This window comes from Lepidothrix coronata, unplaced genomic scaffold (genome assembly GCF_001604755.1).
Source record: "Lepidothrix coronata isolate B3197 unplaced genomic scaffold, Lepidothrix_coronata-1.0 Scaffold79, whole genome shotgun sequence".
NCBI classification, from domain to species: Eukaryota; Metazoa; Chordata; class Aves; order Passeriformes; family Pipridae; genus Lepidothrix; species Lepidothrix coronata.
The window spans coordinates 2,713,761-2,738,666 of NW_016690259.1; the positions used below are offsets into that span (position 1 = coordinate 2,713,761).

Genomic DNA, 24,906 nt, shown 5'->3' on the forward strand with positions numbered 1-24,906 from the left:
CTTTTGCAATGCTAAGAAAGTGTTTTAGTACTACTGATGCATAATTAATCCATATAGGTTTTTATTGGCACAGCGCTCCTGCCATTATATAAAGTTTTTATTTTCTTGTTTAAGTCAAAGAAGTGTTCAGTGTTTTATTCTTGCACTGTTTGAGGTTCTTGGCTTGAAGAAGTAGGGAGACAGCAGTTAATTTAAACATAGTGTTTATGTTAACAAGGTGTAACAATACTTTGGTTCATATATTGATGGCGTCTTTATACAGAAACTGTTCTGCTTAAATAATTTTCTGTTACGTGGATAGCTATAGAAGGAAATAAGTAGAATCAGTTTTGATAACTGCTTATAACTTCTCATTTCTGTAGAATTTCTGATAGCTTTTCTCTCAGGTTCTGTAATTTTTCCCTTATGTTTTCTTTCACTCAACTGGTCATCAAGACAAGAAAAATGAATTCACAGTTTAGTTAATTCAAAGCCTATTCTGTTAAAATATTTTTTAAACATTGAACAGAATAAAATGAAGGCCAGAAAAGGCTTGTAGGGACTTTGCTCTGTTGGATCTCTGACTTCAGACTCTTTTAATTCTGTTTTACATGTAGAACTCTTTAAAGTAAGACTGGTGTAGAGCAAAAAAACTGCATTGTCTTGCTTTGGGAAGGAGAGGCAAGAAGCCATTCCAGTGGAAGAAAGGCACTAAGCTACTCCAAAAATCAGTGTCAGTCAAAGCACAATGTTTCCTTAGTGTATTCCTTCCATTTCTGTGGTCCTGGTTTCCCTTGTTGGAACTTAGTGCTCTTTAATGTGTCTCAAAATATGGAATCAACTATCTGGCTAATTGAACAATACAACTACTTCTGTTTTAGGAGATTATTTTCCCTGGAAGGTCCCACAGCACCATCTAGTGTGCCATCCTGTCCTACTGTCACATGGGTTTGTGGGAGCAGAGGTGCTGAGGCTGGCATGCTTTGCTGGGAATGGCTTCTTAGTAATTTAAATTAGGATTTGCTGGTTACTCGGCATAGAGCCAAATACAGGAGAAATTTAGATCCTCTTAAAATTTCTTTTGCAAGAAAACAGACTTTAAAAATTAAGTTGAAAAACAACTTTTCTTGTAAAACATATATGTAGTAACATATATGTAACTGCATTTTTGTTTTCTGTGTACAAAACAAAGGAGAAAATGTGGTGCATCCTTAACACTGTACTAACATACTTAACATACACCCTGAGACATGTAACTAAGTTTATTGTATCCTTATAACACATTAAACTCTTTTTCAAGAAAGTGCCATGCTTACACCTGTAGACACCCTAATCCTACAAATGATGTCCCAGTGAGATCACGCTATAGGTCTGGGAACCTGCTTGCGTCATAGAAATTACAGGATTGTGTCCAAGTGATTTTTGCAAAGACAAGGGGATCTCTCTAAAAATTGTATGGGTGTGGATGGTTGAGAAGTTCCTTTCTCCCTTTTATGCCTCCTCTAGCAAAGGCCCACCTAATGCCAGTGTATAAACTACGCTGACACACAGAATTATAGTGGTCTTGTTCTCTGCTGACACTGCATGAGAATTAAATTTGAATAGGAACAGACAGGGGTTTAGTGAGCTGGAGTTAGGAAAAGGGTTTGCATATGAGGAAGTTTTAGAAGGTTTCATTGAGGTGGGAAGTAAAGGAGAGGAAACAGGTCTTTGAGGCCAGGAATGAATGTCAGCAAAAGCAACTGAAGAGGAAATGGGAAGAGGAAAATGTAGCTCCAACAGGCTCAACAGGATCATTGAATGCACTGGAGATGTTAACCAGACAGCTGAGTTTAATGTGTTGCACAAGAGACAGCAAAAAGTTGCAGTAAGGTGTTAAAAGTTTGGTGAATATGGTTTGATCCTGTTCCAGATATGTGAACAAAGGCCCACAAAACCCTTTGGTCACACACCGTGCTGCGGAGCTGCTGCAGCAGTGAGAGGTTGCAGCACTTGGGAAGCATGGCCAGAAACATTGCCCCCAGCAGCACCCTCCTACCTTTTATGGGAGCTATTCCACGCTCTGCTAGCCAGCTCCCATCTAACTGATGGTTTCAGGATCTTTGATGGAAGCATTCATTTCTGATTCTGACTTGTGTTATATATTTTGTGCATCATTCCAGATACTATTCCTGTATCATCTGCGAAGCACCAAGAAGTTTTCAGAATTCCTTTAAAACTTCAGGGTCCTTACTGCTGTGTTCTGAACTGTTCTGTTGCTGCTCAAGAAGCAAATTTCTAATGTGTTGAAGATGCCCTCTGCTGGGAAGCCAGGCAAACTGGGCTTATCTCGAGTTTTACCTTTCTAAAATACTCTTTTCACACTTTGGGTTTAGCTCTTAATATGATACCAGAAACTCACCCCTTAACCTTACTTAAAAAAATGCTTTCTCTTTTTGCTTTTATTCTTTACACTCCACCTATGACAAACATATTAGTGTTACTGCCAGTAGTTCAGATCACTGTATTTGTTGTTTCTGTGTTCTGTTTTGTTGAAAGAACCAAATTCTGGCTGCTTGCATTCCTTTTAAATCAAATCCTTTTAAATCATGTTTTTTCATGCTTGCATAAAATGTATGCAAGAGGAACATCTGCAAAAGTAATTATTAATAAATAGCGGAAGTGCTTTTGATTTCTACTATTATCTGATGCTAGTAATCTTTTTACTGTTATCTCATTTTTCTTTTTTTTGTTTAAATTAACATCCTTTCCCACAGTAGAGACCACTAGGTTGATACAACAGAACAAAGGTGGTACAGTGTCTGGAACAATTCACAAAGCTCTATGCATCGTCTCATAGTTGATATGAAATCTGGTTTATTTTGTCCCCTCTGATAAATCAAAAGCCATTTTAACATAGTGCTTCTAATTTTACAGCTTTGTTATTAAAATCCAATATTGGCCTAATTGGATGAGTTGCCGCTATTGTTGTGGTATTTATTTTTGATTAAAGTTGAATTAGGGTTATGTGGAATTGCGTTTTCAATTTTATATTGTAGTATGTTGCCTTGGTGTTGTACAGTGTTTATCAATTTAACAAAAATATGTGAACTTAACTTCATGCTCTTTTCAATATCTTTTCAGATTTCCCTGTTATTTATTATGGGGAGGATGGGTGTATTTAGAATCCTAAAAAACATCAATTCATAAGCCTCTGTTCTTCCCAGCTTTCAGAACAGTCATTTGGTATATAACAGGACAATAAATAGCCAAGTTACATGTTTTATTTTGAAGTCCTGCAGTTGTATAAGCCTCCTCAGAACCAACAATGTCATTGGAGTAGCTGACAGAAAAGGGATGTATAGAAGGAGTTTTACACTTGAAATTATTTGTAAAATAATTAAATTGGAAAACAAAAGGTAAGCGATTATTTGGCACCAGGAGCTTCTATGATGTCCATGGGGAAGCAACACAGGGACCCCGAAGTTGCATCATGGGGCAATGACTGAAATTACAAGCACACCAGAAAGTTCTAACTTAATTTCTGAGATTGCAAGAGATAAACATTTATGTCATTTATGCAAAAATGAAGTTTGAAAGCACAGGGGAAACATAAGTTTTATTGTGGAAATCAATTTTAACATTTTATTCAACAAAAAATTGTCGTCTCCACTATTACCTTTAAGTAGGTCAAATTAATAGCATAGTTTGTATAGCCATGCTTACAAAAGTTGTTTAAAGAACCCATAAAAAGGTTGTCTCAAGGAGGCTTCTGCAGCCATTGGATCCAAATACTAAGGAACTGAAATGTTTTTGAAATAATTTCTCTTACAGTCTTGAAATTGTCATGTTCAAATGGTTTACTACTTGAAAATGGAGACATGAAAAATTCACAGTTGCCTCTGCAACCCTATTATCAGGCCCTTTTCTGTTTTGCCCCCTCTGTGCCTTTCACAAGAACTTGCCTAGTCCAAACCTGACTTGTAGTGGTTTTGCCCTTCTGCTTTGGAACCAAGTGTGTATATTTAGCATAGGGGCTTTTATCTTGTTCTGTGGAGTCTGTCAGGAGATTCTGCATAGTTCCAGAGTTATGTGGGAACAGGTGGAAAAGGGGGGAAGGCAACTACTTTTGAGGATTTTGGTATGTGAAAGCCGTATTTCAGAAAAAGGAGTAATTCTGTATATATTTTCTAAAATTAGGATTACTGCAAAGCAGTTCAGCCTGGGACTATACTTTAAATCGGTTTATTCAAGAGGATGAATAATGTGGTATCACAGCTCATAAGCAGTGTTTTAGTCAGATGTGATGCTGTGAAGTGGAATTGTGGAGCTGGGACCAGTCTGAGGGGTGAGGATAGTGAGAGTCTTGTGCTCCTTCATTTGAATAGACTGGGAGTTGGCTTTGAGTGCTGCCATGGTCTTTACATTCTCTATCATGTTCTTAGAAACATTGAACAATAAGCTTTTTGACCTTTAGGAGTGCCCACTTTTTTTCTTTGTGGTGGTACCAGACTTTTTGAGAACATCCCTTTATCTGTATTCTGTCAGAACTTTGGCACTAGCTGTCTTAGTGCTCACAAACATACCTAATGGAGACCTAGAAGCACTTTTCCAGAGGCAGGGTTCTCTTTTTGAAATGTAAAACATTATGAAGTTGTCTGCAGACTTCTTGAAAAAAAAAAAAAATTAAAACACACTTCCAAACACAAAACCAAGGAAACAAAAGACATAAGAAATAGAAATAATACATGTTTTGAGGTGAAGTCTCTCTCTTATATTGTAATCATAAAAACTACAGGTTTGCGTTTGGGGTTCTTGTATGTTTGTTTGTTTGTGGGTAGGGTGGAGTATGCAGTGCAGGCTGGGATTTTTTGGTTGCTCTTTCTTTTTCAAAAAATGCTAGAAACTCTTGAAATAAAACCATGAGAAATAGTGCTGTACACAGATGAGGACTGAGTTTGAGTTTTCATTTATGCTTGTCTTCTGATGAAATTATCCAGAGTTCAGAGCCATTTTTTTCTCACCTTACTCTATTAATAACTATGGAAATGATGCCCAATTAACTTTTTGCTAACCTTTATTGGCCTTATCACATAACATGGCTTACACTTTTACTTCTTTTGTATCCTGCTCTGATAAAGCATTCAAGAACATCTATAGCATTAAGCATGAGTAGATAATTGACTTCAAAAAATACACATTTGTTCAAACCTTAATTACAAAACCCTTTTTTTTTCTACTTCTTCTGCACTACTTCTTAAGACAAATCAGATGTGACTTTGGTTAAGGTTTTTCTCACTAGTAATTGCCACATGTGTGTCATACTGATGACCTGTAAGAATGAAGAAAAATTGTGTGGGAAATTTATGGGTATGGGAAACGAAGGAAAGTTCACATGTATTTCATGCCTCATTACAATAATCCCTACTTGTCTTCTACCATGTGTCCCTCTGGATCTGTGCCCACCTTCCTCTTCCTATTTGCATAATTTCATTCTTAATGATTTGCCATCATAGTTTCAAATTAATTATGTGACTTCCCCTTGCTGTCTGATTTGGCAACCAATTCTATGTATTGATTCTGTATATTTTTTTGAGAATAGACACCTCTTAATATCTGCTCTATAGCAATGTTATACTGGATGAAACTTATAGAAAATCTCTTAACGTCTGTGTCTTTACAAGGCAAATAACAATTAAATGGATCTCCAAGTACATCCTTACTGTTAATATGTGTGTTTATGTACATGCTTCCACACACAAACCTGTATTTAAACTCTCTTAATTAAGATAGGTTTCATTATCCTTACTGTAAAGAGAAATGTGTTTACAGGTATCTGACTATTCAGATTCCTATGTTGTATCAGTGTCTCAGGTCAGGCGGAGATTTTATCTGCCCTTTCCACTAAAATCATTGAAATATATTCAGTCAGTCTTTCACATCAGAGGTGTAAATGGATTTCTTGAAAGTTTTTCTGCAGATAGCAAACAGCAGTCACTTTACAACTTTGACTCCATTGTGGGCAGCAGTCGGAAAGCTTAACACTCCACCCAAACTTTGAAGATGCTAAAACTGTGTAGTGACCTTGCATTCTCAAGGGCAGATGCTCAGCTTCTGCTGGAAGTGCTAATCTACAATCTGTTTATCTCCATACACTGTGTATTTGACAGCACTTGCCTGGAAAGCAAGGCAGGGAAAAGGATCGTCAAATTTAGTTACTTTTTCCTCTCTGATGGTGTTAGTGTCCAATGGACTTAGAAGCCATAGTCTTTATTTTAATTTTTAGCTTCCTTTGTGCTTCTCAGCCAGTCATAGTTTTAGAAAGCAGCCATGCTGCCACTGTCAGGATATGGTTGTCTTTGTGAAACCTCTGCTGGAACATGAAATGCACTGTGTGGAATAACTGTTCTCTCCCACCTTTTCTTTATACTTAGTGAATCAGACTTTGGCTTTACCTTCAAAATGTAAATTGTCACCCGTATTTTCTGTCAGTAGGCTTTAGACTCTATTTATTATTCTTTAGTAGGCATGAATTGAGATGCATTACATAATGCTTATGAGCATATTGAGGAACATGTTTCTAATGAAGAGGTAATGTGTTGAAGCAGGGTGGTGTGTGTGCAGGGAAGGATAATGCCTTTTGTTAGGCAAATACACCATAGTATGTAAACCCTTCTTCAAATGTGAGGCAGAAACCTGAAGGGAAGGACTTTTGCACATAAAAGCGGGTCAGTATTTTTAGGTAACATATAAGTGGGCTTTACGTGCCCAAAGTTTGTTCTTTACCAGCTCCATCAGTCAGTTGGATAACAGAGGTTCCTGCCCCTAATAAATCTTGCTTTGCCTGCACCCATCACCACAGCACAGTCACCACAGCACTACTGAGTGAAAAAACCCCCTTTGGTTTTAATGTAATCCCTGTGGTTTTTCAAACTGGCACTCCTTATCAAAATAAAACATTAACATCAAATTACTCTGATTCAGCAACAGCATCTATTTTTTAATATGAACTTGTCTGTTCTGTCAGGTAATTGTTTCGCTTCCCAGGGAATTGTGCATGTGTTGCGAATGGGAAAGTTCAGCCTTGTAAATCCTTTCTGTGGTGAGGCAACAGGAAACTCACTTCTGATTATTAAGATCACCAGGTTTAATAGCAAAATTTAGCAACAAATTGCTAGAATTGACCTTTTGAGCGCTAGATTTTCAACATGCTCAGTCAGGAACCTGTTTATGATGTCTAGCAGGATTCTCTTCCTCTCCACTTACAGAATTATGAAGAAGTGTTACTGTCACAGAGGTGCCACTTCCTTTTGTGACACATTCTTTGAATTAGCAGTGGCTGTTGCTCATTGTGATAATATCACCAAGCTTCTAGAGTATATATAGCAGGTCACAGCTCCCATTCTAAAGAGTAAGGACACTATTTATCAACAAAATAAAGGGGAAGTTTGGTTTGGTTTGCTTTGGCTTTTTACCTTTGCATTTTTTTTGGTAGTGTATAAAAGTGCACTGAGGTGTGAAGCGTGTAAGAAATTACTGATGGTGCTGAATCAATGAGTTCCTTCAGATGTAGAGGAGAGCTGGCTGTACTCACCAGCTGGCAGTGTGCTCTCTTCTCCCTACACTCGATGCTCAGTTGGAGTATGGAATGCTTCTGGTGTGTCACCTCCCGCTTCATCCTTGCTCTTCTTGGCTCATGCAGAAGGCCAGAGGTGGAACCCTGCTGCAGTGGCGTTCTGACATCCCAAAATTACGGAAGGCTAAGGGAATACTCAGGCACTTGGTAATATTAGAGGTGTACAGTGTAGTTGTTAATGGGGAAAGGGGAAGAAGAGGAAGATCTAGCTCATGTATTTTTAGTAGTAGTCCGTAAAAGCATCACAGATGCTGCTGTACACAAGTGTCAGTTCAGCTCTTGGTGCTTCCTCCCTTCCTTAACTTTTGTTTCTTCCTCTCCTGCTGGTATTCTTAAACACCTATATTTCTTCATATCTGTTATCTGCATTTTGGTCTAGTCCTCCTGTAACAGAAAGTGACTCCCTGAAGCAATTCTTACTGCTTCTACTTCTTCTCTTTTTAGTCTCTTATGATCTATCTCAATTGTGACATTTGTAAAAAGATAAATTATTATGGATAGCTAGGCTGTGGGGCAGTCAGATATGGCATATATTATTTATTTCAAAATATGTTTTTAAATTCTGCAGAGCCTTCAAGTTGCACAGCTTAACTGTTGCCTCCTTGATCCTTCCTGTCTGCTGTAATTTGTGGCATTTATTTGTTGCATTTTGTTTTAGGAGTACAATAGGAACTCTCTGTGGCTAATGGTCTGTCTGGATCTGTGATTTTTTGTGAACCCAGAAAGCAAATACAAAACTAGTGATTTAAGGTTTTTCTTAATATTAGCTTCCAAAAGATTGAAGTGAAGCTGTGTTACTCAAGGTTAAATGAAAAGTAGGGGACAACTGCTTTTTTCATTCAATTGTTTTTCTACTCGTAGCTGAAAAAACCATAAAATAAGCATCCTTTTAGATAAATGTGAGCAAGTTTTGGACCTTTGTCCTTTAAAAATAAAGCTTGTGAATAGCTGAAAAACTAGCTATTCTTGAGACCTATCTGGATGAAGAATAGTCTTGGCTTAGAGAAGTTCCAAGCAAGCTCTGTGAATTAGCATGCATTAAATGATAGAATCATTTTATTGAACAATAATAAAATATTGAAGTCAGATGGAAGGATGATGGGGAATTGCTATTTGCAGCTATGAAAGTGATGCATGTCATGTTAACTCCCAATCCAAACAACTCATTCTAAGATTTGCTCTCATGAAACTTAAAATCCTCTGTTTTGTCCAATCATCAGCTTTAAACCTGTTCCTTGTCAGTGAAGACAACAAATCTTTTTGCTTGCATCTGCCTGGGGGATGTGGAAAGCTGAGGTGGTCCTGTGTGATTAAATTAGATGAAAGACTTGCCTTCTACCAGTGAGACATGAAGTCTAATCAAGTGAAATGAGTTTTGAGATCTCAGCTCATTTCCTTGGGGAATATCTGCTTACATTACACAGTCACGACACCTAATTCATCACAGTTGATGCAGCTTTTGCTCAGAAGAGGACCTGGGACTGGGTAGCAGGGGACTTGATCACAAGTCTCCCCCTCAGGAGGAGCAGCTTAGTGAAGTTAAGATACAGCACAGTGAGCGAAGAGGTTTAATATGTTTTTTAAAATAAATGATCTATATATCTATGTATCAGATCTTTTTAGAATAGAGGGGATTTGGTGTAAAATGGAGAAAGCTAGAGGTGAAAAAAGGCACTTTGTACTGAGTGTAATTTATAAAATGATTGGCATACAAATGTTAAAGAACATACACAGTGAAGAGCGAAGTTGAACTTCTTGTTACTTAATTACTGTGATGTTGGGTGATGTTTGTGGGTTTCCATGTACTAAGGTACAAGGAAGTAAAGCCTATTCTGCTTCCCTGACTAACCAACTGTTTTTGTTTGTTTCTTCCAGGGCATTGTTATAACTCCACTTCTGCTTTTGCTTTTTGTAAGTATTGTGATTTTAATACATCTTCTTACTTGGTAATCTTGCACCTAGTAGGCAGTATATTTAAGATACAAATTTGGGTGATTTTCACTCTGCTTAAAAAATGAAGAAGATTTTTCTGGTCAGTATTTGAAATAAGCTGTCTCCCAGGAAGGCCATCAAAGTGTATCACAATGAATGCAAACATTACTTGCACCTCATTCTAAGAGGACCAAAACCCATTGTTCTTGCAGAATTGCAAAGCCATATAATATTGGTCAGTCTGTATAAAATCAAACACGTGCCAGGTAGGATGATAACTTGATTAGGAGATCTCTTGGAGAGCTTCCACATGTAGGAGCTGGACAAGATCATACTGTATGACATGTATGACAGGCCAATTGTAAAAGCAATTCAGATAAACAAAGACTTGCTGTTGGGCAACTAAGCCCATGGGTATATTTGTGCTAGAGGTAAGCAAGACAAATTACTGAAGCTCCTGTGTGTCACTATGTGTGATGCTGCTTCATTCCTGTTAGTTCAAGATTTCTTTTTCAATCATTAGTCTTTAGTCAGGGCCTTGGATCCTGACAGTTCATGGTAGAAGAAAAGGGAGAAAACCAAGTTCTGTCTTCGTGTTTATAAAAGAATGGATATTAGTCAGCATACGATGAAGAGGCTTTCACAGATAGGTGGTGGTGCTTTAGTAAATCTCTTGTCAGTTAGGAAGTCTTGGTGCTTGGGGTTTTGCTGGCACAAACAGTGTGGTGTGGTGCAAGTTACTGAGGACTGTGGCTCTGTGAAGAGCAGGGAAAATAAGCTGAAGCACTTAAAGGATTTCAGGAGAGGTATACATTGTCTTTTATGTTTATCTTACTAATGGCTTTGTATGTCAGCCAGCACACTGGAAAGGGGAGAAACAATTTGTAAGTGGCACGCAAGTGGTGCACTGTTTATGGTAGGGATGCTTAAGCAGCATATGTACTGTATACAAATATAGCAATGTAAACTGGGATAAATAGTACTGTGAGAGTGGCTGTAAGATTATCAACTACTGCTTCAGTAAAACTGTGTGGGAAGATTTTTATTTTACTACAACAAATTGGGATTTATCTGACGTAGCTGTGTTTACACACAAACTGCTTTGACTGTATCATGTATATATATCGATACACACCAGCAAAGCTTTCAGATATACCTGGGACCATAGACCTACAGTACGTTGAAAAAGATAACTGCTCTTAAAAAAAAATGGGTGTTTTGTTGTTCTTCCACTGAATACATTGATTCTGGATGGTCTACCTCACTGTTTTCCAGTTTTCTTCCCTCTTGTATGGAATGGGGTTCTTCCATGGGCATTCATCCAGAGACCTGTACCTTTGTTTCTCAGTGACTGAAACTTCAGCTGTTTTTTGCTTTTGTTCACTGGCAGCTTTCACCCTGTTATGCCTTATAGAGTTTTAGTAGTCAAAAGGGGTATTTTCTGTAGAAACTGAAATGTTAAGGACAGATCTGTACATCTCTTCAAGCAAGATTCCTTTGGTGTCTTTACAGACAGATAACAAGATATCCTGTCCCATAAATTGCAGTTTTCACTGTTACTTCTCAGAAGAGGTGGTAAAACTTCATTTGTGTAAGAACAGGAAGGCAAAGCATATGTCTCTGTTCTTCCTACCAACCCTGGAGACATTTTTATGAGAAGTGTGTAAAATGCACAATAATTGTTGGGCGGTTTGTAACATGACTCGGAGGTTGTTTTTCTTGAGGAAGATATGCACATGAATTATTTTTTCATCGGAGTGATAAACAAACTAGTCTGGGGATGAGGGGAGTTACAAAAACTGCATTTTTTTGTCACAAGGCCCAGAACTTGAGCACTTCTCTTGGGGTTTATAAATATTTAAAACTTCTTGAGGTCTTTGCTGAGGGTTTCAGACATGAAGAGCAGCATTCAGGTCAGCCCAACAGCACATCTTGCTTAGATGAGATCTGCCTTCTCTGAAGGTTCAGTTTATCCAGTGGTATGTATTTGGGAGAGCAAACTAAACGTGCATACCCTGATGCACTGTTCTTGTACCCTGACAGTCTGTGGTTTGGGTTGCTGAAACCTTTCTTCTCTCACGAACCTCTCTAGTTTTCATTTGAGTTTCCTTGGTGCATTGGCCTGGCTGACATGTAGTGGATTCAAGCAGACAGTTCACAGGTTTCTGTTTCCTTGCTTACAACCTGCAGTTTGATCATTTCATGTGGTACTGTGGAGTTACTGCAGAATGACAATGACTAGTAATTTCCCGGTTATCTTTTCTGGACCATTCATTAGTTTAGTCATGCAACTTAGCCTTAGTGCTTAATTAATAAAGGGTGGAATTTTCAAGTTTCAAAATAAAACTCCTTTTTACTTCAACAATAACTGAGCTGGGCTTCTGAATACTATTCATAGACCTTTGAAGTCAATGTCATTGATGAATTTTAATTCCTTGGTCTGGTACTCACGAGCACTAACTCTTCCACAGAGTCATGCTATGATAGTCTGAATGCTATGTTGCATTAGTGATCATATTTGTTAGTCTCCCTGTTTACAGTACATAAAATAACCTTAGTGCTGCCAGAAATTAAATACATTGTTGTCTATTAAGTTGGTTTTGTTATATAACTTAGCTTTTGTTATATAACTGAGGTAGCAGTTATCGTTTATATTTTGCCCTATACGCACCAGGGAATATAATGTTCTGAACTGCCTTTCCTGTTCATAATTGCCTAGTAATGTAAATATAAACTGTCTAAACAACATTGATAAAGGCATATTGAAGCTATAATAAATAATGCATTAATACAAATAATTTATTATTTTACATGGATGGTGTTGAACACGAGATCATCAGTTACATTTTGGAAAAGTGTATTTCTACCGTGGAATTTCTGGTGTAAAGCTTACTCAAAATTAACAGGTTCTGATTAATATAATGAAACCTTAAGTACTGTGCATGTAATTACTGGACTGTATCTTTGTGAGGATGCTTAGCTAAAGTTTATGAAGAGCAACTGACTTTGCCACAGATACCTCTGATTAACATTTTGCCTGGTAAGAAGCTATTGAATCTGGCTTCCAGCTACTTTAATCAGCAATATCATCATCCTCATGTTAACCCTTGTTATTAACAGTTAATATGTCATATTCCCAGCAAAGATGTTACAAATGGGCAATGTCCTATAAACTATATATAATTGATTAGAGTTCATGTATGTGGTGAGCTGGAATGTTGAAGCAAAGTGCTGTAAGTTACATCAGTTTCAAGTTAACATGAGCTTACGCTGTTCACATTTCTTTGCAACATTCTGCAATGTTTCATTAATGATGGTTAGGAGACTGTGTACCAAAGCATTCGGAGAAGGATGCTGTCTGTCTTCCTCTTGTCAGGTCGTATACTTAGCTGAAGCCAGAGGTGACACATCGATCATGGAATTGTTTAAAGTAGAGAAATAAGTTTCATTTTATCAAAGGCACCTGGGAGGAAGAAAAAGCCCACCAACTAGAATAAGTGTAGACTAAATTTTGCTTTTGAAAATAACTATGTTGCTATCAATAAATAATGACTACGAATCGGTTAAGTTACGGCCAAGGGAGTAAGGCACTTGGGTATGACTGCCCATCTTTACTTATCATATAACTTGTTTTCTGTGTTCAGTTTAGTTGTTTCCTTCAGTATTTGTATGATTCCTACATACTACATTCCAACATTGTATGATTCCTAATAACAGTTTATGATTTGAATTCATAAGTATGCTGCATTTGGGCCCATTTATGTTACTAAAAGACAGTTAAATGAAAGGTGTCATCGTACTGTGAAGATAATAGTGCTGTAATCTCTTTGATAACCTCAAGATGTCAACACCTTTTTATGAAGTCTCATTTGCAATACACTATTTCAGGAGCACTGAACTCTGCAACAGTGGCAGCTGTATCATGTCACTAACATGCTCTTAGACTGTAACTTTAGTCATGGAAAACATGAATACATATGAATGGAGGTTTATTTTCATTGTGGGATTTCACATGCCTTTGTATTGCACAGGATGGAGGCCAGCCTTATGCCTCAGCAAGGTAATGTCTCTTGGATTTGCCTTGGAAGTAGCATGAGCACAGATATTGTACTAACACCTAAGGGAATAATGCAGTTACCTTTCTTGCTACTTTCCAGCCATGCTGGGATAAAGTTGCCCTGTCTGTCCTTAAAGCTGGCTGAGCACACGGACTGGCAATTTTACCAAGCCACACAAACTTACGATTTTGTTGAATGTAACAGGTATAAAAATAGCAGCAGTCAGTCATCTGCACCTGTTGGAGCCAAATGTGATGCTGTGGTTTTTATGGCACAGTATCCCAGCTCTGCCACCTTCTTGGTTTTACCCTTCTGATGACACTCAGTGCTTGACAGATGTGGTCTCTTCAGTTGCTGGAAGCACAGCCAGTTAGCTATCAAATTAATGAACATCCAAGTGTGTGAATCTTTGTATTTTTATCGAAAGACTTAAAAAAGTGTTAGCAATAAGTCAGTATTTTACATTTTTATGTACTTTACATTCTTCAGAAGCATGCCATTTAATGTGGAGTGTTAAAGAGCCAATGCAAAATTCGTATGTATTTTTAAAAATAAACTTGGCAAAGCTTCTATGTAACTGTCAGGTATTACTCCCCTCTTAGCTGTTTTACCAGTGAAGACTACCATGACATTTGTGTCAAAATGGAATCTTCCCAAGGCTTTATCAGCTTGCTCCTGCTCTTGATTTATTCAGTTATGTTTTCTTTTCTGATACCCTCTCAAATTCCTGAATTTTATAGTGGATATTTTTATGTTGGCATTGTAGTGGTGATGCTGTAAGTATTAGCAAGTAGCACTGCTGAAGGAATTCAAGAGTAGACAAGTGAAGGAAATTCAGTGCAAGTATCACAGAGAAAAGTGAAATAAAGTGAGTGGTGAATAAGGACGTGAGTGAAATTAGAAGCTGATAGAAATACCGAAAAACTTTCCCCTGTACTCACAATCTTTAAATTAACACACGGGTTTAAAAGTTGTTGATACTCCCCAAATTTTTGCCAAGTCTTCTCCAATCCCATGTAATTCAGATTAATCTGTTTATCGAAAGGCACTGTCAGTACTTTTTTGTTTTTAAACTGGATTTCTACACACTATGCCTTGTTTTTTTCTTCTCAAGCACTTGGTAAATGAGAGTTGATACCAGTCAAATGAATCATTAAATATGCAAATATTTTAGTAGCTGAAAAGCCTTGGAAGTTGATAAGGAAGTTGCAGCTAATGGATTTCACTGGTATGTGACAAAAGGCTGATTACAGTGAGGGGGAAAGGGAGGGGAAGCAGCACAGTGCATTAGCTGTTAACAGATCAACTCATTCATGTAGAAGATTGAAAATGCGTCATTATTTCTACCTGGTTAATTATCTCACAGCTTCCTTTCTTCTTTAATCATTGGGAAAACAAAATTCTTTTATCTGATCCAAAATTTTTACAATTAACCAAAACTTTTTAATGACTGCTGTGAAATATTTGCGTAATCATTTTATTCCCTTTTTCACATTCACCTTTTATGGCTTTGTTATTTAAATTGGAAACAAATAAGAGAGAATAATAGGGACCCTCCCTGTTCCTGACACACACACAAAATACTGTAAATTTGTCTAGGTGGAAAACTCTAAATGTGTAATGTTTCTGAGGAGGACTTGCTCTTCTACTTGTTACTACTCTTGAAATTTTCATCTGTAGAGTGCTAGAGGAGCCTTTCGAGTACACAGCCTGCTTCAACACAGCAGAAGCTAACCACACATCTTAGCAGGATCATAGAACCAGGCTACCAGGAGGATCCCATCCTAACTCAGCCAGTCCACCTCTTTTCCACGCTGTGCAATTCACTCAAACCTGAACATTAGCTAACTTAAAAGTAAGGATTTTTGTTCTCCCTCCCCCCTTGCAATACTAGAAACTTGTGTCTCTGACCAACAGAAAATTAATTTCCAGTAAGTATTGGTGGTAGGTGTTTTATACATTTTTCTTTGCTGTCAATGTTATCAGACACCTGAATAGCACTTCTCTGAAATTTATCACCCTGGCTCAGGCTTTCTCTTTCCCAGTTTTCAATCAGCTAGGCTGAACAAGTCATGCATTTCTAGTCTTTAAAGTGTAAATACAAAAAAACATTGCTAAAACAAATTCCTTTTTCTGAGGTATTTTGTGCACCTGCTCCAGTTTTAATTCCTTCTTCGGTCCAGGTAATATAAATCCTGCACAGTTGCCCAATGTTCTTCACAAGGTCTTTTCTAGGCCTTGTGCAATGTCACAAGTATCCCCTACCTCTACTGATCTATTTCTTCTGGTACATCACAGTATTCATGGTTCTTAATTACCATTTATTTACTAATCTGTGTCTTTCCAGTTAGTCATCCCCTTGCTTTCAGCAGAATTTTCAGATGCTAGTCCCTAAGTCCCAGCTCTCCAAGGGTATTAATCATCTAATTCCCATTTAGGTGCTTTTGGGTTGTAAACTTGATCTTGTTTCTTTGCATTAGCCCTCAAGATTATTGTACCATGGTAAAGTGGAAGAGCAGCTCTGGCGTATTTCAGATGAAGAATGGTTATTTTTACAGCTCTATAAAAGGCTTTAAAATCGACAGCTATGTTTGGATTGGATTGGTATTTAATGTGTCACTGGGGAACCCAGGCAGGACCAGGCATCTCTGAGCACTTTAACAAGGGAACCCCAAAATATACAGTCTCATTGCCCAAGCTGGGGGGGAAAAAAAAGTCAGATTGTCAGCTTTTCCTTTTCCATACTTCTGATTGTGAAACTTTGATTTTTTTGATTTTTTTTTTTTTTTAATTTGGAAACAGAACTGCAGGGTATATGTAGGCAGCTAGATTCTTTTATATTTGTGCCAAATCAATTCCTGCAGCTGCACAAGCATATAGAATATGCAAGAATTTGAAGAATATACCTAGTTCTTTAGCAGAACGAGGTATTTATGTTTAATTTTTAAGAATAACAATGAAAGGTCTATTTGTTAAAATACATGGCTGCCAAACCATTGGGTGTGATCTCTGTTGTACCTTAGCCCCCTTTTGAGAGAAGAGACAACTTGCAGTTTTTTCATAGGCATAATTAAAAGTTTTGTTTTAAAATTTAAACCCATTCTGTAGAAACTCCATTCTCAGTGATATGTTTCCCCTTCCCTTCCCTCTCCACCTATTCGAGGTGAACTACTTCAGTACCAAGGACTCCTGGTCAGGGACTGGGATGGCAGCTCTTGGTTGGCTTCTTTTACACGGCTTCTCTGCCTTACCAAGATATTGGAATGCTCTGCATGTGACTGCCTTTAAAGCAGTGGGGTAGGAGGAACATCCCAGTGATCAGCTCTGTGTAGATTGATGGGAAATGTTCTGTAGAAGGGACCGCTTCATCTCTTTTGACCTCGTACTTGGAACTGGGAGCTGGACACTGTGGAACTTGTAGGAGTACATCAGTGCTCTTCCCACTGCTTCCAACTTCCCAGAGCCTCAGCATCATTACTGCCCATGGCAAAGTATTCACTGCAAAGCATTTCCATTTGCCACATACCTGGGTTACTGCATATTTTTCTGTTGTAGCATAGCATGCTGCAATGACTGGGTCAAGATAAGGGCTTGGGAAAGAGTCCAAAGCAAGGGAGGTCATAGTTCAGCTGGTCATTCTTGTTCATTGTCCTTCATTACTAAACTGGACCCCATCCACACCTTTTCCAAAAGCACAACACGTTCCATGTCCTTTTTGTAATGGGTCTGCCACCCACAACAGGATGTAAAGGTTCTAGGGCATGGGGTGGTCCAGACAGGCCTGTAAGGCAGTTGGATCTGGACTGGATGAGAGTAACCAGAAGCAGTGACAATACAGCATGGAAACCAACTTTCAAGACGGATGTCAGAGTAGCCAGACCTGAAGGTGGAAAAGAAAAGCTTAAATTGAACATCTCCTCTCAGAGAGCAGCCAGTGCCCCTCCCCACTAGTTCTGCCCTGTTTTCACCCCTGCCTCAATTCCTCCTCGGTGCTCAACAGCCAAGGAGTCTGAACCTGGCTGATGGTGTGTGAAGAGCACAGAGACACAGCCTGAGGAAGCCTGTTAATTGCAGGAGAACACTGGAAGAGTAAAAGCCACCCCCAAAGGACAACTGCCTCCAAAGTGGACTCAGCGTGTCACTGGGCTGTAATTTGGTGTGACTGGTAGGACGTGTGTTTCTTCTGAGTCAGTGGCAGCGTAGACACAGGAACACTCAATGTGATACCTGCCTGGTCTGCCAGAAAGATAAGAACGGAACATCTGGTTTGTGGAGGCAATCTAGGCTTGGGAGATGGAATTGTCTCATTTTTATGCAAGGAAGATTGGTTTTTGCCCTTTGTTTTTTACCATATCCAGTTAAATATAGCCTTTCAATTAAGGACAAGCCAATGCTTCTGCCACAAACTCATAAAGAAACCCACTAAATAATTTGTCAGGGGTTTTTTTCTCTTGAGAAGAAAGGTCTAGGACTAAATTAGCAAGAATGCTGCAGGTCAGGTTTGAAGTACTGCATGGTGACAGAATTGTTTGGGAAGATTTGCCTGGAATTCTCTTTCTGCTTACTGAGTTGTCCTGTTGATATCACTCTGATTATTTAAGCAAAAAGCGCCTTTCCCCAAGCAAGAATTTTCAGGGTCTTTTTTTCAATAGTGAGTCTATTAAAGCAGGGTTGGCTTATTAATAAACCTTTTACTGAAATGCTGCTATCCGGAACAGCACATAACGATCTCTTTACAATATCAAACTTCTTTTTAAAAAATGTTTTAAAGTAAGCATAGACAATATGGAGGCAGCATGAAAATTTGTGATTCCTGTTTAATTAAATGGTGCATTTTATCTTCCATAGGTCATCCCAATCAGGTGTTTGTTTTGGGTTTTTTTCAGCTATAAATCAGCAGTTTGATTCTATGATGTTTTTACCCCAGTTCTTATAGTACTTCTGTTTGCCAATGAAAAAAGGTTCATTTTTAGGCCTGGATATTATTATAACAAGGATGGCAACCAAATATAATCAACCATTTTAACACAGTGCTAATTTTAGTGCAGTGCAGATTTAGGTGGCATTCTTTTAAAAAAAAATTGTTTGATGACAGCAAATGGAGCACAAACTTAGTTTGATCCAATTAAAACCTGAGCACTGGAACAGGCTCCCCAGGGAAGTGGTCACAAGCACCAAGCCTGTCTGAGTTCAAGAAGCATTTGTGCAATGTTTTTAGGTACATGGTGTGATTCTTGGCGATGGTCCTGTGCAGTGCCAGGAGCTGAACTCAGTGATCCCGATGGGTCCCTTCCAACTCATCATATTCTGTGATTCTGTGAAAATCATTTTTGTTCATTCAGACAGGCAATGCCTGAGAGTCCATGGGACAGCTTAGGGTTGTGAGCCTGATGATTTCACATGCTACAGATGTTGAGAAGATCCTGATCAAATTATGCTTCCATTAGCTGTGCGTCCTTTAGCCTTTTGATTTTTCATCATTGGCCACTCTGTGTCCAGAGTCTGGGTTAAAAAGTTTTGTTCTTCTGTGTGATTGAGAAGCTCCTGCCTTTTCTTCAGCCTTTATCTTATCTTCTGTGTCTTTCCCAGGGAATAGATTAGGGTTAAGATGATACAAGACTTGATAGACATTATCTGACAGATAGATTCTAATGAAAACCAGTCCACTGAAGTTATTGTCAAAATATACAGCAGGGAAACCAAGCTGAGAAGTCTGTTTGAAGAAGTAATCTCAGTGCCACAGGTGGGATAAGGAAGTCTAACACACTGCAGTGCATGAAGGGAGGGCAGGGCAAACACTATGCTCCAAACCTCTGTGTCCAGGTGAGTTATAGCAGAGTGTCAGGACCTCCTAAGGACCCCAGAAAAAAAGCTATGCTGTACAAAGATCCATGCTATTCTGTACGAAGTAATGGGAGGTGCTGGAGACTGGCAGAAGAATATGATTCTCAAGTATCAACTGAAAGAGGGTCAAAAATACACAGATGGTCATAGAATTGTGCATGGGAGGATTCATATTATAAGCAGAAAAACTTGTCTTTTTTTACAAAAAGGAGAGGGTTTTTCCCTACAAACCAGATGTAGTTGAAGAACTCATTTCCTCTGGGCAAAAGGAAAGTTGAATCATTTTCTTTTTTAGTTATTAATTATGACATTTTGGACTGATATGTGGATTTCTGTTTCATTTAAAATGTAATCAGGGTGAGAGAGTTACCTGAAATGTCTGCCTTTTTGTGGCCCAGATAACACTGAATGGGTGAGGTGGAGTTAACAGGGTGAAGAACCATAGGCTGATATCCTGATATAGAGAAGGTTTTTTTAAATAAAATAATTTTACATTTCTGAGGTAAATTGGTTTAGTATCCCAAAACAGTACCTCTAATTCAGTTTCTAATTATGTAAAAATCACAACAAAACAAAACCCAAAAAACCTCACCACCCAAAACAGAACATATCCTTATGTATACAACAAGTGCTTAAAAATCCACAACAGTTTGAAGACACTACACTTGAAGTAATATTTTAAAAAGCTGGCAAGACTATGCCTTTTTCAGCAGTGTGTTATGTTGTTGAACAGTTTTTCATTCCTGACTTAGAAGCTGATTATGCATCCACTGAGCATAAAAGTTAAAAGTAGTGAGCAAAGTCCAATCAATGTTTTTATAAAAATGCACAGGAGCCACTGCCAAAGTGTCATAGTTTTGTGAAGCTATGCAGAGCATGCTGGCATGCAGACTTGCTTGTATAGATTCATTCCTCTGTGGCCCAGGCAGATTTTAAAGTTTAAAAATCTTCACTTTCACTTGAAGAGACTTCCTTGAATACACAGTAAGTAATGCTTTTAGCTCCTCAGCACATAACAAAAAATAAATCCAAATACAATTTGAAAAAATATGAATCTTTTAAAATTTCAGAACCTCCTTACAAGAATCAAAACAAGGAGATCATGAGTGTTATGATGGAGTTCTGTGCTTTCTGCAAGGAATCACGCAGAGAGCCCCGTGTCCCTGGAGAATGTAGCTTCACTGCCTGACTTTGAGTACTCATGTGGGTGACTTGAGTCTTACCCTGCAAGCTTTTTACTTCTTCTTCTTGACTCCATGGGAAATTCAGGCTCCTTAATCTCAGTGCTCTCACTTGCACCTTACTTGCAGACCAAAATACTCAGCTGTGACCTCACGTTCAGGTCCCCTCCAATTGTCTTCTGTGCCCATATTGTTAAAATTGAAGGTGATGGTGTCGAGATGCTGTAATTTATTAAGTGTCCAGACTGAGTCTTATCAGATGTTGCCAGTTAAGGTAATACATAGGAAACAGCCATATCCTGTACATTCCTTTTTCCAAGACTCTTTACCTAGAGTCTATTCAGTGTTCACCGATTTCCCAAGCAGTGCATGTACAGAAAAGCGGTGCTTATACAAGTAGACCACTCCAAAAGTGGTATGTATAATTGGTGTTTTCTCATCAGATTGTTTTCTGTAGGTAAAGGTTGCAGTTGTATATTTCTGCGTACTTCAGTATATGAAATCTCTTATATTCTGTTTTTTGAATTTATGAAGAAACCTGTTTTATGCCAAACCCAGTTTTATGGGCATATGTTGATTTTTCAGGGCACAGTTATAGAAAGCTACTAGATTGCATGATCACCTTGTCTGTCATGCCTGCAGGTGGCTTTGAAAGGAAGATAAGTGTCAAAAGTATAATATAATGTGAGTCTAATTTATGAGAATGATGTATGTGAAAAATCAGGATATTTAGGAAATCAGCACCATTTAGATAGAGCTGAAAAGATTCTGAATTCTGTCATCATTCTGAGGATCTTTAAAGTGAAGTAAAAAATATAAAATAATGTGGATCTGTGAAATCCTCAATGGTCATGTACCTCTTCATGAAGCAAATGGTTGTCTATGGAAGCTCTGACAATGCTATTCAGTCTTCTTAATATATATTCTTAATGCATATTCTATTGCTGTTAAAGAGATGTTAACTTACATTAAATGGAGCTTTTCATTGACCTAGCCTAAAGCAAGTCCTATCAGAATGTAAAAAAACCTGATATTTTCCTAAGCATTCTAAAGTAGGTTGCAAAAATCCCACTGACTGGTTGTTGACATTTTCTACCTGCATCTTAAAAGAAATACTTTTAGCATTTACGGTTGTAATTAAAAGAAATCACCTATTTGAAGACTAAGGCTGTCACAGTTCAGTTGTCTTAATGAAAGAATAGTTATATACTTTCAGTAGATCTCCTTTTTAACAGCAGTGAAATAAAACGTGAATGTCTTCACTATTTTATTATTTTCATTTATTTATTGAAATAACTACACTGATTTTTGTTACTTCATGTTTAAATGGTTAAGTAAGTTGAGCTAACTGTTTACTTAGGAAGATTCACTCTGTCTCTTTAGACTATCATCCTACAAATGCTTATATAATTTACTTGGCATATATGTGTAGCAGGTTTTCCATTAAATGAATATTGATGAAAATATTACCTTAGGTTATAAAATAATCAATCAGAGATTGGTTTAGTTTTGTTCTTGTGGGATGCCAAATGCTTTATTGTGACTTAACCCTTAAACACGTGTGCACCTACTTCCAAGTTAGGGCACCTACTTCCAAGTTTTTATGTGTAAAATAAAATGCATACCAAGTGTGATACCTGTGTATGAAATTTGCAGATGCTAAGAAAAAGTACAATGTTAATGGTATATTTTTGTTTTGCAGCTTGGATCATCCTCCTCTGTGCCTTTTACATCTATATTCTCGCAGCTGTTTATGACTGTTGTAGTCCCTCTTATTATTGGACAGGTATGTCTTTTAAATATACATTCTTATTTTAAAAAATAAGATAAAGAGAGCTATCTTAAAGACAGACTGGCAACCTGATAAGCTACCACATAGGAACAGCCTCAGGATAGTGAAGTCTAATATCAGAGAAAAGATGCTACAGTGCTCCCTGGAGTCACATTGATCTTTGTTGAGATTGAGCAGCTGTCCCTCACTACCGCAAACATACGCTACTGCATATCGAGGAGGGAGTTGGTGAACATAAAGTGGGAAAAATGGCAGCCCAGGCTGTGAGAAATTCCAGCCCCATACAAATGAGCTTTGAGAATACTACATGGTCCTTTTGTCCCGTGCCCTTTGCCTGGGTGATGGAGGAAGTTCTCCCCGTGTAGTGTCTACTAGAAATTACAGGAATAAAAAAATTCTCAACGTTAATAAGCATATAAAGGCTAAGCAGTCAGAAGTTAAGAAATCATAAGGCTGCATGAGCCATTTTGCATATGCTTTAAAATAAGGGATTTAGTTGCATGATTGCAAACTATTCTTTCTGCATGACTCCTCTATCATGTTACACTGGGTGGAAGATATTTGTGGAATGAGCAGTTGTTCAATATTTAATTCTATACTCATTGTTTATATTGTAACACAAAGCCTTGTTTTTTTCCGTGGCATATGATAGAAAACTTCCACTGAATGTAAAAATACTAATTGCTTATATGGGGTTTTCTATGACCCTTGTCTCTGTAGTGTCTTTTTTTTTTTTTTCACAAATGCTAATATCAGTTATTTTTTCTCCCATGTCAGAATAGTAAGACCAAAAGTTGTCAGAAGTGTCCATTATACTTGCACACTAAAACATCTTAAGTCTAATTCCTACATGCTTGTTGTTCTCAGACATTGAGAATGCACAAAGGGAATATCAGTGGGATTTGCAGTCCATTCTAGCATCCAGTTTAACTCTGGGTTCAGCTGGAACTTTATAATTTTGTCATCTTAAAGCAGACTTCGAAATGAAAAGCGTGGTTAAAAAGCAAATGACAGCAGAGTCTGTAAAGGAGCACCCTGGACAAGGTTAAGAGTATCTGTTATTGCCTGTGCTATGTAGAATAGTCAATCAGTCTTGCATCAAACTATAATTGCACATTTCAAAACTGGCATGTGCTGTAACTCACCAAATTCCTAGTGAAGTTTGTTTCTTTTGAGCAAAAAAAGTCATTGAAATCTAATTAAGAGGATAAGCATGATAAACATGGCAGTAGCCACCAGCATCAGTACCTGTGTAACCTGGCTGTCGTGATATTTCCACATATCATGTGGAAAATGGACATTACTTCTGTGTCCCTGAAGGTTGTTGAATTGCTCACATGCTTTGAATTAAATGCCTTAGAGGCTCCTTATGAATTAGGACAAAGGGTTGCTGATGTATCTCATTCTTACCTCATCAAAATCAGGTGTCCACCAAAAGCAGATAAGCAAAAGTACTTGAATCTTCTTGTCCTGAAAGGTCCAAAAACTGGAAGCTATTAGTTGGAAAACTTAGTTGGAAATTTCTAGGAAACAAATAGCATGGCAGCAGATCTAGCAATGAAGTAAACTGTAGCGATGGAGCATCAGCATCTGAACTGCAATGCAATAAGCCTGAAAATGATGGTAGATTGCTAGACAAAGTGATTGCAAAGTTTCATGTGGACTTTCTTCTGTGTATATAATGGAATGTTACTCTGGAAAGATGTTAAAGAAATTGATATGTGAGCTAACTTGTTCAGTTGGGTGTTCTTTCAGCTGTATGAAATGATAAGGGTAAGTATTATGAATTGAGCAGGAGGCATATGAAATAAATGCAGTGTATGATCACAAGTTCAAAATCAGAATTGTGACAAGACTTAATTGAGATGTGATTTAGGAGTTCTGATAAAGACTGAAAGAAAAAATAGAGAATCTTAGAACTTGTGTAACCTGATGACAAATTAAGAGTTTGTTTTTTTTATAAATACACTTCAACAAGAAAGAGGATGATTCTTCTTTAAAAGTGTTTGATGCAGTTTCTGGAAATGAATGGTCAACCGAAATAGCTCACATTCCTCTAAGCATAAAGACTTTGTTTCTAAAATTTTTGCACTTGACTATATCTGTTCAGAGGATCTGAAAGAGAGGAAATGCTAATAATAACTACAAATCAGAAACGCCAGGGGTAGTTTACATTGATTCTCTTCATTAGGTAGAGCTGTACAAAGGTAAACCAACCTGCCCAGATGGGAATAGGAGTAATATTTGAAGGTGGATATCCAAAAGTAATGGGCAGTAGAAAGGGGAAAAACAATAAGCAAGAAAAGGATACCGAGAGATCCAGTGATAGGTGTGCTTGCCCTTCATCTGGAGGTGGCATGGATGTGTTCCAATTAAATGGGACGTTCTCCCCTTTGTTCATAGACCACTGTGCACTCATTACTGAACTGTTGCACAGTTCCTGAGGCACAGGAGCCTAATGCTGCTTTGTGGATCACAGGTTGCTCGCTCTGGGATTCCAGATGT

General features: G+C 37.9%; 1 protein-coding gene across 5 annotated transcripts in view; it reads left to right on the forward strand.

Annotated features, from left to right (window-relative positions):
• SLC10A7 (solute carrier family 10 member 7) overlaps positions 1-24,906 on the forward strand; it is a 148,054-nt gene that overhangs the window by 86,900 nt on the left and 36,248 nt on the right. For 3 of the 5 annotated variants that reach the window (XM_017820144.1, XM_017820145.1, XM_017820146.1), the window contains 2 exons: positions 9,470-9,505; positions 22,312-22,395. In XM_017820144.1, the coding sequence (XP_017675633.1) occupies positions 9,470-9,505; positions 22,312-22,395 (120 nt within the window). Of the gene's footprint in view, positions 1-9,469; positions 9,506-22,311; positions 22,396-24,906 lie in introns of those variants that run through there. The other 2 variants (XR_001875675.1, XR_001875676.1) reach the window with 2 other exon arrangements.